The sequence below is a fragment of the Poecilia reticulata genome, chromosome 10 (assembly GCF_904066995.2).
Source record: "Poecilia reticulata chromosome 10, P_reticulata-male-v2, whole genome shotgun sequence".
NCBI lineage: Eukaryota > Metazoa > Chordata > Actinopteri > Cyprinodontiformes > Poeciliidae > Poecilia > Poecilia reticulata.
In genome coordinates, this window is record NC_088839.1 from 7,941,372 (window position 1) to 7,957,359 (window position 15,988).

Consider the following 15,988-nt stretch of genomic DNA (forward strand, 5'->3'; position numbering starts at 1 on the left):
CATGAAACTAGAACCAGATTAAGTTGGGTATCGTCCTAGTCAAGAGCAAACGCAGTATTAAGTTTGTTTAATAAGATTGAGCGCTTCTGAAGAGAAACTTTATACATATTTTTATGACTCACCTTCAGCTCGTTTGACCGATTATTGGCTATGAAAATGTGAGAAATGTTCTCGTCCCAGTGTGAACAAAGGGAGAAAAAAACAAACACACTGACGTGCTTTTTCCTCTCTTATCATCTCAAGGTGATTTTTGCTTTCACTTTATAAAAGAAACGGCACAGATTCCTGGTAAAATAGTGGCTAAATAAATGTGGAGAATTTCTAAATTTGTTAGCAGAATCTGTGGAAACATTGATGATAATCTAAAAACAACAAACAGAAAAACCTCAGATTTGACTTCAGCGCCAGTTTAATTGATAGTATGATTTCTGGATGGTTGCAAATTCCCGAAACGAACACAGGAAGTGGAAGATTTTGCTAATGTTATGAATTACTAGAAAAAAAAAGAAAGAAGAAAAGGAAAACCCTTAATTTCCTCATATATTTTTTGTTTCTCTTTTGGTTTCCCTTCCAAGAAGCAGTAGCAGCTTCTTGGACACCTGCTGCTCTCTTCTTTCTTACTGCCGTCTTGCTTTGCATCCACAGCTGTTTTCTTACTGACACTCAGCAGGTCCTCCTGCCTGTGAGTGTGTCTGTCTGTGTGTGTGTGAGATATGCTCTGTGCTATCTTGTCTGGCAGATAGCAGTGAGAGACTGAAATGAAAGAAGCGAGTTGTGATGCAGGCCAGAAGGATATCAGAAATAAAGCCGCTCTGCAGGGAGGACCGGCAGGTCTGAGGCGCGGAGTCCGCCATCAGATCAAACGCAGACGAAACACACGGTACACGCTGACGAGTTTTTGACATATCAGTCGAATCTTTATTAACTTGGTTCCTCAGCATTATTCACAGCTTTTGGATTTTTCCATGTCATTACGCTTCGGCTGCAGATTTTGAAGTGTTAAGGGGAAGTTATACAATTAAAACAGATGAAAGAGCGTAAATTACGAGGTGGAGGGATTCTTTCAATAAAAGGAAAGAATCCAGAAAAGCATGGTGTGGAAGTCTGTGTCTCTTGAAGCTCTGCACAGAGGCAGGGCAGAGTTTCGCCCACTTTTAGCTCGAACTCAGCAGGTGATGATGTTTAAAATATTTCATAACAAATGCTGATTTAAGTAGGTTTTTTTCATGTAATAAACTGATTTTCTACAATGTCCTTTTCTTGCTTTGCAAACGTTTTTCTTTATTTTCAAACCTAAAAACACAAATAAAATGGGGTATCTTTAAAAAGTAACATATTTCCTAAAGTAGCATTTTATACCAAATATTAAAGTTTATTTTTTAAGGTCTTTAACATTTGGGGCTCTAAACAAGTCTCAATCAGCTGGGCTGGAGGTAAACATGGCTCTTAGGATTGCAAAGGTCGCAGACTCCTGACCTCAACTGGTTTCCATGGTTACTGTCCTGCTGCTGGTTTCAAGTCTTTATAGTCTCTAATGAGTTTTGCGCAGACATGAGTTTCAAGCAGACATCTTTTGCATGCAGACCAGAGGGATCAGTGTTGGTGTCGTCTGACCAGAGCACCTTCATCCACATTCACTTAACATTTTGGAGAAAAAAAAAGTATATTTAGGAGTACTGTCTTTTTTAGTTTTACTTGATTAATTTTAATATGAAGTATCAGTACTCTGACTTGCGTACAATTTCTGGAGTGACTTCATGAGCTTGTTTAACAGCTTGTGCAGTTTTTGTTAGTTTCATAGGTCTCATATTGAAAGAAACTGAATAAAAATGTTCTTTTCCTGATTTTATTATTTTGTAATTGTTATTCATATGAAATATTTTCATTTTGTTCTTTAAAATGTAAAAATTTCCACATAACTTTAGATTTTCGTCCGTCTGATGATGTAGCTTTTGAATAAGAAATGGTTGATGTGTTGATCAGTTACTCAAAGCTTGAGTAAACTTTTTATTACCCAATACTGTTTTACGCTCACTTGAGTACAACTTTTGAGTGCTTCACCCTGCATTATGTACCACTTTGTGTTGGTTTGTCATATAAAAACTTAAAGGGGAAGTATTATGTAATATATGTTTTTTCAGCTTTAAATCATGTTATAATGTTATTACCTCATCAAAACCACACCTGGAGCGTTGCCTTGATTCTTTAATGCATGTCTCAGAAATCCTTTAATCACCATGGTAACCATTCAGCTGTGCAAAACGCCTGGTTGCACCTAGCTACGCCTTCAAGGGGACTCCCCCACTCAGCTCCTACAGACTAGCCAGGAGAAATTAGCAAACACCTGGTAGAATCTACTGATCACATGAGCGACTTCTCAGTGAAACGTTGGCGAAAATGTAATTAAGGGGTTAATGGATGAGAAATGTGGTGATGACTTCCTGAAGGTGGAGTTCCAGAAAGAGCAGGAGCTTTTAAAGAGACAGAGGCCCAATTTAAAGGCATTAAATTACAAATTCAAATTTATTTTAAGTCATATTTAATACAGATAGCATTTTATCACAGCTGAAGTTTTATAATCTTGCCTCTTTCATAAAACACATTGAAGTTTTAGGTTGACATGGAAAGATGTAAAGAGTTTAGGAAGTGTGAATCCCTTCGTAGGACTCTGTAACTCTCTGAGTTCTTACAGTCTGAGTTAGTCTGCAGAGATGTCAAACTAAAGCGGACGCTCGGTGAGAGTGCCGGGTGACAAAAGGGAGCAGTTAGGAGTCTGTGGAAAAGCTTTGCTCTGGTAGAGACACAGAGCATGAGGCCCTTTCTTTCCCTGATGCTGCCCATCGCCCTCGGGCCTCTGCATCGCCAGGCTGTCTGAAACAGAGGAACGAGGCAAATAAATAAACCTCCGAAAGCTTCAAACTGCATCTCCCACGAATTCATCCGCGGTTACATCTTTTGAGCCGCGGCCCAAAGGACAATTAACTTTTTTCCTCCCCCCCCCCACCCACCGTGTCCCCTGACATGGCAGTGGGCAGACATTCTCTGGGGCTCTAAAAGACCGATTTGTCACTTTCGACAGCGGCACACTGTACCGCCGAGCCAATTAAGCTCAAGGTGCAATTCGATACAGCTTTTATACACAGTGTGGATAAGGGACAGGGCGGGGAGTTGAGTAGCGGGGCGCGTCTGCATTTGTGTGCGGATGATTGAGTGGGGTGGATGTGCCCGTCCCAGCGAGCGCTGTGTGAAAAAGCGAGAGACTGAGTGGACGGACATTGTTCCCGCTGCTGCTGCTGCTTTGCAGCGGCAATAATGTGAAGGGAGAAAAAGAAAGAAGAAAAAAGCCTCCGTTTCTGAGAAAGAGAGAAAAAAAAATCCCAGGGAGTGAGAGAGGGTCTTTCTCTCTAGTTTAAACACACGGACGTGAGCGGCACCACAGAGGGGCCTTGTTCCGCAGGATTTTAAAAACAACCCAGTTGGGACTGAACTCCATGCAAGCCTAGATCCCTGCACAGTGCTATACGCCAGGCTGGGACTAATAATATCCTGGTATAATTAGTGACAAACACCTGTGGCTGTGTTTCTAGACCTAAATGCAGACAGGCTGAGAGTGAATCGCACAGACAAGAAAAAAAAACAAAAAACAGACACAGACAGAAGTCGTCCAGATTCATGATCCTCTGGTTCGCTTTTTCCTTTTAAGGCCTGGTGGGGAGGAGTGACAATTAGACACAGTATTTACATGCCTCACATTTTTCTGCATTTGTCACGTTACGACCACAAATTTGTTATCAGACAGAGAAAAACAAAGTAATGATTTTCATCCTCTTCACAGGGAGTTTCAATTTCTGCCCTCCGGTCTGAGATTTTTATTCCCTAAATGTCGGACAAGGCGGATTTAAAGAGGCAGTATTGTGCATTTTCCAGGCACAAAGTCTACTCTGACTTTACAGAGCAGATTCTTGATGGTAGCGATCTAGAGACTACGCTACCATCACTTGTTATAAAAATGACATGGATATCAAATATGACTTAAATAAAAATTTGGCATCGTAATTTAACTCCTTCAAGTTGGGCCGCTGTCTCTTTAAGAAACTCCTGCTTGTTGTGAAACTCATCACAACATCACAACATGACTTGTCTATTAACCCTTTAGCAACGTTTTATACCAGCCTTGCACTGAGAAGTAGCTCCTATGATGAGCTATGCAGATGCTCAGTTCCAACAGTTGTTTGCTAATTGATTCTGGCTAGTCTGAAGGAGTTGAGTGAGGGAGTTGAGGGTGGAAGTTCAGCCTTGAAACTGCAGCTCCGAGGAGGAGTTGCGCCTCAAAGGCGGTACAAAGTCAACGAAGACATAAAATCCCAATTAAACGCTAAAGAGTGTGTTTGTTGCCGTCCTGTGAGTGATTGATGTGAGCCCTGTAAGGTCCCTTCAGGTTTTCAGGAGGACACAGCCCTCCTGCGGCACATCCATTCAGATCTTAGTTTCAGACCCCCTCACAGTGCAACAGGGACACCACCTAGATGGAGCATCCCCGTTAGCTCCACCCTGGCTTCAGGAGCTCGAGTTACGACCGAGGCGAAGGGTCAACAGTCCAAGCATTGACTGGTAGCGCCGTGAATGAGCAGGCCTAGTAGTTGCATGCAAACAGACAACCGCGGCCGCATTCAAGCTTTAAATTTATGTTGTCTTTAGTGACCAGCTCCTGTCGAGAACAGAATGCGTGCAGACACTGCGGATCTCTTAAGGCAGAGAGCGGATGTTTGTTTGGATCACCCTGACAGGTCACACAGAGGCTGGAGTGCAAGTCCCATGTGTGTCGCAGTGGCTTTTCTGTCTGTCTGACAGAGCAACGGAGGGAGGGAGGAGGGGAACAGAGTCTGGAGTTTTTGTTTTCAGTGAACGCCTGCAGCTCGCCGTTTACAGTTGTCACAACAAGCAAACTATGTGGGAAAAAAAGACGGCTACAGGTGAAGATTACATGTTCCAGAATCGATCCGACACAGTCTGGACACATGTTGGCTGAATTTGACTTTGCAGAGTAGAAGCGTCTTGGTAGCTGGTTGACACATTGCTACAAGCCCTCTGGAGAGAGTGCAGCTTCACGGTGCTGTACAGTTTATTCAGCACATGTGTGCTGCACGCAAACCCCTTTTTAGGGTCAGATAAGTATGTGGAATGTTAAGTCTCCAAACACAGGTGCTTCTTATGAAACGGGAGAGATGGTTTAGATTGCCGCTGCATTGGCAGACCGTGTGTTCACACAGCACACCTAAAGCATTCAAATTTGATTTAGGCCCTCGAGGCTGGACAGCTTACATTATGGTTCCTGAAGTAAAGCAAATATTTTATCAGTTTGGGTCAGTTCTGTGGAGCAAAAGTTCGAAGGGATTTTGGACTCAGCACATTTGGGGGGGGGGGGAAACAAAAAAACAAAACAAAGAGACTGTGTGCAGTTCTTGGCCCGGAGCCACCAAGAAATGTACAAAAAAAAATAAAAAATTACATGACTGACCAAATCTGCAGAGTTTGGTTTCCTAAAAGAAGCTGTGTTTCCATTGAGCGTAAAATTCCACAAGTTGGAATTATGACAATAAATTAACTTGATGGAAACACGGCAATTTTGAAAAAACTCACTTTTTACCATAAAACATTTTTTTTGCGCTAGGATGGGGAGGTTTTTCGGCTGTATTGAAATTGGTGTGTCTCGCAAAACTGCAATGGAAACACTTTATTCACATCAGACGAGTCACGTGATCAACAAACATTTGTTAAAACTGGTGGAAAAGACGAAAAAGACGACAGGAAGTGGAAGGATGATGATGGCGTGGCTAGGCCTGTCACAACAGGCAATAAACTGATTAATCGCACAATGACTTAAAACTAGCTCAATTATTTCTATTTGCATGATTTATTGTTTTTTGTACAAATTTGGCAGAAAACCAGTTTTGGGTAGAAAACTGGATGACTTTAGTCTGGTGTTTTGGTCTGAACTAGCCCTTTTTTGAAGGACAATTTTGTTGTCCTTCAACAAAATTTAAGGACAACAACATTTTATTTGTTGTTTCTGCTGGAAGATATTTAAAATGTCTTCCAGTTACAGTGTTAAATCTTCATTAGAATATAAAATGTATTAATCTTTGAGATTGTAAATATAATTACTAACATATTACTTTAAAATTGTCCTCAAACAAAATTATTGTTTATCGCAATAACTTCTGGGACAATTTATCGTCTAGCAAAATTTATTGTGACAGGCCAACTCATGGCATACTTTTTCAGGACTTGTCACATTAAACTTATTCATGTGTGATTTTAACTATTTTATGGAAACTCCAAATTTGTTAAACATTCAACACAGTTATGCGCACATATGTAAAGGAAATGCAGCTGCTGATCGTTGGCCGGCTTGTCACACTTTGCATAAACAGCGCGGAGCCGCTGCTCATTGACAGACTGGAGCTAGATGCCTTTGTCTGGGTGGGGGGAGATGACAGTCTGCCCCCAGACCAACAGGCCGACCACAGGGGCGCACGGAGAGGCTGGGAATGTCGAGCCAAGACAAACGAGACGGCCGCAGGAGGCCCTGCCCCGGGTCTTTAAAACAGCGCCGCTCCCTGAGCCGCTCCTGCTTCCCCAGCGCTCGCTGTTATTCCAGGCTGAGGGACACTCCCAAAGAGAGGGCCAGAATGTGAGATGGGGGAGACGTCATGGCACAGACTGCTGCGGATGTAAAGACACAATAACGTCTGGATGTCTTTAAACTGGAGTGGAGAACAAGTACAGTGCAGCCTAATGGGACTGACACCTGTTAAACATGTTCAAGTCGAGATTCTTTGTTTCAGCAGCAAGGCAGTTGAAACAAAGAAACTATCAACGCTATTAACAAAATACACAAACCGATTCTGAAACAAGGAAGAAATATTACATTTAGTTCAATTCTATCATCAGAATCATCAGGAAAATTAACATCTAATGTACTGATCAATGTTAGAGAATTCACAATGAGTAGTTGTCCTGTCAACAGCCTTTCCTCACTGTGGATCAGAGATTTCATGAGCCTCTCGATTGCTTCCCTAAATGATATGTTGTTTAGGTTGACCAGAGTATTTGCAGGTTTCAGCAAGTCAAACTTTTTAGAACTTTTTAATGCCACCTTGAACCAAACTATTAATGACAGGGATGGTTGGGAATCATGCTGTATTAGAATCAGGCATAGCATTTATTGTGAAATTTCTGGCCTCTGTGGTTGGCTCTTAGCAGTGGGTTTGTGCTTCTCACACTGCATGACTCTCTATGGTGTCAACCCCCAAAGCCCAAAGCTTCAACATTTAGTTTAATTTTATTTTTTACAGAATGCACCACAGCCTCAAATTGGTTGGCAACAGAAATGAGTCAATAGCAAAAACGTTCGTCGTCTAGCCAACTGACAATAAATTTACACTTACCCATGTCTGACACAGAAAACCTGCTGTATTACGCTTGATCCCAAAACCATCCAGGTTATTAATAATTTGGTTCAAGGTGGCATTAAACAATTCTTAAAAGTCTTAAATGTGACTATTAGCAGTTGGTTGATCATAGATGCATGACTTTAAGATCTTTTACAGACGTGCGGACACCGTGTTGACGGCCATGTCTTGGCAGCTTTCCAGTTGTGCCTGTTCTTCCTGTTTCCAGGCGATGTGTTGGACAATGCTCGGTTGGTTACCCAGAGCTTGGATATAGAGGCTAATCCTGCTTTAAACTTGTGGTGCTCCTTGGTCTTCATGATGACGTTTGTTCTCTAACAAAGCTTTGAGGCCTTCACAGAACACCTGGATCTACGCCCAGATGAAACCACACTAGTTACCAACAACGCTGCTTCTGGACGCCATCTGCTCTGGTTTTTGTTAGGGAGCAAATGGAGCTTAATAAAAATGCCTGTGAATCCTTAGGCATGTTCAAAAACCGTGTATCATTTTTCTTCTGCTTTACAGTTATGAGCTACTTTGTGTTGGGCTATCCCATAAAAATTGCAATAAAACACATTGAGGTTTGTGGTTGTAACATGACAATATCGGGAGAATTCGCAGGGGTGTGGACACTCCAGCAAGATGCAGTAAGTGGAATCAGAAGACAAGTTCAGAAAAAAAAACAAAAAAGAAGATACAAATCTGCAGAACTCTAACTCCAAACCCCACGTCTAATGTCGTGGTTAGCTCTGATATGACTGGAATACAACCCATCACAAAGACTCTTTGTGGCTTGTGGAGAAAATGCAAGTCAAGATCCATTAGTTATATTGCATTGGCGAGGGAATAAACAGCACCCTGCACTCACTGACCTGGCCGTGCACTGTCCAAATTACATTGACTTCAATGTATTTTTAGTCTCCACTTCCAGTTAACGGCTACACCATCATAAATAGGAGAACAGGCCCGAGGCGGAGGAGAAGCTCGGAACAGACACATAAATTTTCGCCGCAAATTCCTCACAGTAGCAAAGCTGCGATGGTGGAAAAAGGCGCGCACGGCTGAGCAAAGTAAAAACCATAACAAATCACACATACAAAGAGTTGATTCTGTCCTGAGGGGAAGCAGCTTGTTCAGGGTGGGGCGCGGTACGGCGCCCTGCACGGAGCTGAGGTTAAGGCTCCGTGGAGGGTCAGAGGTTGGCGGGGAGCCCTGTCTCCGTGTCAGGACACACCGGACAATGACGGCTCTTATCAGCACCAGAGACATTCTTCGGATGCTGCCTTTATCTTCTTGCGGCTAAAGACCTGACGCACGTGTTTCCATTCTCCTCCCAGTTCCTGAGGTCAGTCCAGTTAAGGAGACGTAGCTGGCACATTGAGATGGATTCGTGGTGGAAATTTTCCAACAAATGAGTGGGCAAATACCCCCCCCCCACATTCCTGCAGCGAGGCAGACTAGGAGCGAAGGCACATGCAACAATTTGACCGCGCACTGCGAGGTTCTTCTGTGCAGTTTCACTATCTGCCTCAGCCCTTTCTAGTGGTTCGCTTGTGGTTCCCTTTGGCAGTTCAGAGCGAACTGACAGGGAGACTCCTGCAATGTTCGCAGAGTCTTTGGGCTGCTTTCAAGAACGGTCCGGAAAACTGAACCAAAGCAGGCCAAAGGAAAGGGGATGGAGGGGAGGGCAAAGAAAAAAAAACGAACAGAAGGAGAATTTAGGATGCAGGTGAGAGCGGAGGGTTAACACGAGAAACGCAAACCGCTGAAAGCCTCGACCAAACTTTTAGGACGTTTCCACAAAATGGCTTCTGTGTGTCCCTGTGGTGGCCAGCGGGCCTCGAGAATGGCCCCGCTGTGTGCGGAGTGTTTGTGGACCGCGGCGGAGCTGATGGACACAACCCAGGAACAGGCCTGGAATCAATTTACGGCATCCAAAAAGTGCCTGCAAATGTAAATAAAGCTCTTGAGCAAACAAGCGCTTTTCCAAGAGGCACAGTTGCAAACACAGAAAAAAAAAGTACGGTGCTTAGAAAAGGAACCAAGTACCGGTGGGCCCCCCACCCCATCACATGTACTATGAGAACCGAGTCAACTCTGCGCTTGTATCCACAGAAATTAAAACCAAGGGTCTTCTTCCTGCCTTCGGGTTAATCTTAAGGATTTTATCTGTGGACCGATTTGGGAAAGCTTCAGAGTGAAAGAGCATTAAGGGTCCAATAAGAGGATAATTTCATCCATTCATTCCTCTCCTCCCTCCTTTTTCCTCTCTTCCCCACTATCTTCCGCTCCACTGTCACCCCACTCAGACGCAGAGCTGGGAACGCTCATGGGTTGCTTCAGTGAGAGCAAGATGAGAGGCTGCAGATCCAACTAGCCATGCCTGTTTACACAGATGGCAGCCGGCTACATCATTTTTGCAAGAGGCGTGGAAGAAGAAGGAAAGGAGGGGGACTGGCTCAATTTAAACAGGCTGTTTAGAAGCTACAACAGGGATGGTCACTGAGAACGCTGGGTCAGAACATTTCCAGTGGGTTACACGTCATCAACCACTGTAAGAAAAAAAAAAAAACTGCTAAGCTACCCTACAAACTTTACATTTTACAACTTCTCAATCTAAAACAAGGTTTCCTAAGCTGTGGTGTAAGTAACAATGCTGGTTAGGTCATGTTTAGTGGTACCAAGTCATCTACCACAAGGTAAATAAAAAGCTAACGAGCCTCAGAGTTAACCGGCTACAGCCAAAACAATGAGGTGGTGAAGCAATACCTCATCGTTCAGCAGGAAACTACTCAAGAGAAGTGAAGAAGAGAAAACTTTAAGGACTTTAAGACCAGGAACAAAAGCTGATGGTGACGCAATTATTTAAGTAAACCATAACCTGTGGGATATACTAACTGTTGTGCTATGCGACAAGCTAACAATTAACAATACGACCTAAAAGGCTGTACTTTTTTTTTTTCCATATTATGATTTTGTTCCCTTCAAACTGAACATGATAAGTTTAAGAATTTGTACAGCACTAAGTCAGTAAAAGAGTCAATGAGATAGAAAATGAAGTACAAATAAACTAAAGCTAAAACAACATTTTAAACAAGCGGTAGCCATTTTACATGAAACCGTTACTACTTGGGATTTATGACTTCAGGTTTTTTTCTTGGTTATTAATCAGACTTGAATGTTGTAAATTGAATCTGAGTGAAACAACCATTACCATGGTGCATATATACTGTCTAATGCTGACAGACTGACAAATCTAAACACTTTGTTCTTGGTGGAGTTGCCTAGCGATGACTGATGAGCTAATCAGCTAACCTGGTGGATTGACCCAATTGACGGGGTAAGACAACAATACTTAGGTCGTAAAATTACAGGCTGTTAATGTCCCCTAATATGGCATTCAATCCCATAAGCTTTTCAATTTGAGTAAATTCAAACAGCTAAAGTCAGCTAAAACAGGAAGATCAAGTCTGACAAGCTGCTAGCTTCCACAGCTTCTGTTAGCTACCAACAGCTGCTAACAGAAGCTGATAGCTTGTCTTAGCTAACAGCTTATGTTAACCTGCTAATCTTGGAAAACTTCCCTAATTTAAGATTACTTGACTTTATTCTACTTCAGGTAGAGGAACCATCACAGATGAGAACTTCACAGAACCTCATGTCAAAAATATGCAGCTATCCCTTTACGTTGTTACCCATTTACGATTGATCATTCTCCCGTAGGTAAACATTTGATACAGAAGTTGAACGTGGATCTTTTGTGTAGCCCCAGAGGATTCAGGTTATGTGGGCACCCACATCCAGATTCTTCCTCCTCAGACACCTGCACTTACATCTGGATTGTCTGAGCCTCTCTCCCTTTGGCGAGGCCTCACCTGCAGCACACAGGCTGTAGCTGGCTGCCACGTGTCTCCTGGAACAACATTCATGAAGCTGTGTGGCTCTGGGAAACCAGACAGAGCTGAAAAACTGCAGGAACAAACATCCATGTTCCCCTGATATCAACAGTGTGAATTATGGCCACGTTGATGAAGGCATGTGGCGAACATTAGGGTGCAGGACTGGCGCCTGGTGACTCACCTATCCCATCAGGTGTAGTGGGGGTCAGGGGTGACAGCTGCAGCTAGTTAACATACCAGCTTCCCGTACTGGCAGCGTGGTAATTCCACCCACATACGGAGTTGAGGAATGTTTAGGTTTTCCCAGTGTATCAACCTTTGCAGGTATCAAAGGTGTTTTTGTCTCGTTCTGTTCTATTCCCGTGTTCTTTCATCGCCTCCCTCTTTCCTTCCCCGCCTTTGTTTCAGCCTAAAAAAATAAAAAAAAAAAAAAAAATTTGAAAGGTGAGCCCGGCCCTGCCTCTCATCGCGAGGTGCGTGTTTCACATAACGGGAATATTTCTACTTTGGGTTTCACTGACCGCTGGGAGCTGATTAAAAAGAAGAAAAAAAGAAAAGCTCAGAATCGCCGAAAAGAAGCGTTGCTTCAGTGACCGAACGTCTGAGCACGAGAGCGGAACAACAGCTCTGTTCGCTTGTCAGGGTGGGAGCTGAGAAACAAAGTTTCACTCCAGCACATACCGTTTTTTTAACATTCTCGCAAAGGGCCAAAAAAACTGATTATCCCACCTCTTCGCACGCAGTTACTTCCTGAGGAGTTGTTCTAAGATCCCTGAAGTGATTTTGCCCACAATTTCGGCGCTCTTGTGCCGGTTCATCTCACCTGGAAACTAATGATTAATGTGACCACCGCAGGGAAGGATCAATTTAAATCCGATTTCAGCCTAATGTATTCTGAATCATCAAGTTTCTAAAGCAGCATTACATCTCTGCTCTGACAGCAGGAGAGGTGGGGAAGAGTAAGAGAGTGAAGAGAGAGAGAAATCTGCGAGGTGAGGTGTTTTTTTTTGTGGGGATGGTGGCGTGTTCTTTTGTTCTTCACAGAGGCGGTACAGTCGGGGAGCAGGTGTGCATGAAAGCACAGAAACACAGGTGAGCCCTTATCAGGAGCACGTGGAATCCAAGATTAATGGATTTAGGGGAAAAAAATGGAGTCCCAAGCACTACCAACAGATTACTCTGTGGGCATTCCCACCGACGGAGGTGGGGGATGTGGCCCGTTTTAGCTACGGGACGGATCTGGAAATAGTCGCCCAACGTTAAAATTAGGAAAGGAGTCAGCTGATGTTACATCAGCTTGTTTGAAACAGTGCGCAAGCAACAATTCGTATAAATCATCCGACCGTCTCCATGGCGTTCTGACTCCATCACGGATGTCAGATTTTAGCAGCTCTAATGGTGGTCGGCAAACTCTAAAACCTACAGCCAGTATGTTTGATGTGTGTTGTAGAATTGTCCATAGCACATTGTTATATTTAATCAAGTTACAACCACAATCTGCCGTTTATTTGGGATTTTATTTGATAGAGCTATACAAAGTAGTTTTGTTGTTGTACCAGTCCCTGTGAGTCGATATGTTATAGTTTTTTTGGTTTATGTCGCTACCAGCTTCTGACTGAAATGTTTTGCACAAGCTTGCAAAATAGCCCAAGATCCCTCAGACTAGATGAAGATTGTTTGTGGACATTCATTTTCAAGTCTTGCCACAAATTCTTGGAAAAATATATGTCTGGACTTTGACAGGACCATTTTAGTACGTGAATATGATCCGATCTAAACCAGGGGTCTGCAGCCTGTGCAGCCCAAAGAGCCATTTTTACCCTCAGCACAGCAAAAAATAAAAAAATAACAAAAAACCGAGAATGCACTAAAGTTGTTAATCTACTTACTGCAGGCAGGTTACCCTGTTGAGGATAGAAAGAACGCAAGTAGGGTGCAGAAGTTCACTAGACTGCAACAATCGCAGCGCATTGCACGTGGCACCACTCTGCTCCGCTCCCATCAATCACACATCCCAGATGATTCGCACTTGACCCACTCTGGGGTTACAAGCGGCAAAATGGAGCTGGAAAACGCTAAACAGCAACCAAAAAACGCCAGAAGTTACACTGCCTACATAAATGGTGGTCTAAAAACAAAATCAGTAAAATCTCAATGAAAATAATATCTTGGGTTTACCTCTGCCTCCTGTCTATAATTGAAGGTAATTAGTTGGATCGGGCTCAGACACAATGCCTGTGGGTTCGGGCCGGGTCGGATTCTTTTAGGCTCGATCTAAACTATGTTCCAGACTCATTGATAGTAAGATTTACGTTACGTACAATTTCTCCTTTAAAGCAACTTCTGAAAGAAATGTAAAAATTGCTTATTTAGAGGTGGAATACAAAAGTGTAAAGTTTTATATGCATTTTTTTCTATTTTGACAAAACAAAACAAAAAATCACTTAAAAAAAAAATTAGCAAAAGGCTTTTTTACGAAACATAAAAAAGATAAAACGGTGTGAACACTTCTGCGGGGGCCCAGCTCAGTACCTGACTGCAGGTCTCTCTTTAGGGGTTGTTGCTGCACGGGGGGTCCCCCGTCCTGGAATAGCTGCACTGGCCTGGAATGCTGTGGGGAATGTTTAACCGGGCACTCTGATTGGTCGGCGGTGGAGGCACGTGTGCATCTGTGTGTGAGTGTGTGAGTGGCGTCAGTTATGAGACGCTCATGGCTGAGGAGAGATCAATCATCGCGCCTGTTTGGGAACATCGCCGGTGTGGTCAGCAGGTTGACAGGGAAGCTGTGTCGGGGTCCCAGCCATGTGTCCGTCCTGTCTGCACCTTGTTGCTGTGGCTTCCACTACCTTTCCCCCCTCCTCAACTCCTGCATGTAAAACACGTGTATGCGCGTGCGTGTGTGTGTGTGTGAGCCTCGCCTTAGATCCGTGCGGGGGCTTTGTGAAACCAGATCCGGCTCGTCCATCTCAGAGGAGCGGAGCACAGACAGGGAGCCCATTAGGCCTCGTGCTCCACAGGTTGACCTTTGAACTCCAGCCCCCTCCCATTTGAACAAATGGGAACCGAGTGGGGTCAGCGTTTTTTTGCCAGGTCATTGCGAGCTATTGGCAGCTAACTCTGCCAGCGAGCGAGGTGGACTCCTCGGAGTCTGCAAAGCGGTGACGCACGCACGCGCTCATGAGAGGTACGCAAAAAACGGCCTTAATTCACGGCTCTCGCAAGAGATCAGATCAAATTTCTGAAGTGGAGCTTTCAGCAGCCTGTAAGTCAGGGCAGGCGGTGTGATGACTCCGCGCCGCAGCCAGCAGCAAAGCGAGAGAGGGCATCGGACTCTCACGGCCTTCTGAGTGAACCCTCAGTTCCCGGCGCTCTGGGCCTGGCACACCCAAACCTCCACCACTGGAGGACTACTCCCACCACGGTGACGACTCAGCTGCTCTGGATTTATGTTGGCAAATCGAACATACTCATTCCTCCTTTCTGGCTGGGTTCATCTTCTTTCTTCCAGCAGTTTAAATCTTTTTCATTATTATTTTTATTATTATTCTCATCTACAGCTGAAAACGGGACAGTTATATACAACGCACAAAAACATGCAGCACCTTTTTATCTGAAAGTTTAAGGTATAGGAGGAGTATTATGCGTTTTCCAGGCCCATAGGGCCATTTTGTAGCACAATTGAGTAACCATGGTAACTTCAGTTGTTATAAAAATGCTTTGGATCAATCTGACCACCTCTGCTGCAAACCTGACTCGATTGCAGCTGTTCTGTCAGGAGGAATGGACCAAAACCCAATAAAGTTATCGTTAGACGCTTTTGTAAAGATACTAGAGAAATTTATGTAAACTTCAAAAGGTTTAAGAAAGTAAAGAAATTACAAACTTTTTCTCTCTCATTGTTCTGACATTTAGAAAACAAATAATTTCAGTCATCCTGAAATTACTCAGAATAATTTCAGAACTTAAAACAAGAACCTGATTTAATTTCAGTCTGTGATGAAACAGCATCCATCTGCTCGTCTTTGGTGAATGCTGACGCCAACGAGGTCGGCCACCAGAGGAAGTGTCAAGTTGGTGTCAGCGTGCGCCGTCGCCACGTAAACACCCCACTGCCGAGCCCGGGGTTGTGATCTCACCGTCTCTGGATCCATCCGCTCGCTCACCAGCATTGAAGTAAATAGCTCTGATTGAGTTAGTGGGCTTGATTGTAAACAAGTCATTAGCCCGGGCTGAATGTTTCTTTCTCAGAAATCCAATTTCGGACAAATGGGCACGACGGATCAATTTATCGCCTCAAAACCAATATTATCATTTATCGTGACAACTACTTGCACAGTTTATCGTCCAGCCGATTTTGTTGTTGTGAAGGTGCCGTTTGTGTGTCTGACCTGCGAAGATCCGCAGTCGTTTGCGTCTCGGAGGAGGCCCCAGCCCCGACACCTCGGCGCACTCGTCCTCGTCGTCGCAGTCGCCGCTCGCGAACCCCTCGTCGGCCGCGGCTCCTCTTGAGCGCGCTCGCCATCGCTTCTCGGACACCGTCACCATGTTGAGCAGCTGTGGACGGGGAAACGCAAAGACGTTAAAGGAAGCCGCGCTGCACAAAGTAGAGCATCATTTCAAGGTAAAAAGAAA

At 44.0% G+C, this 15,988-nt stretch overlaps 1 protein-coding gene across 2 annotated transcripts in view; it reads right to left on the reverse strand.

Annotated features, from left to right (window-relative positions):
- The window catches only part of gpc3 (glypican 3), a 197,295-nt gene that overhangs the window by 5,679 nt on the left and 175,628 nt on the right, over positions 1-15,988 (reverse strand). For both annotated transcript variants that reach the window (XM_081611673.1, XM_081611674.1), the window contains exon 7: positions 15,745-15,910. In XM_081611673.1, the coding sequence (XP_081467799.1) occupies positions 15,745-15,910 (166 nt within the window). The remainder of the gene's footprint in view (positions 1-15,744; positions 15,911-15,988) is intronic.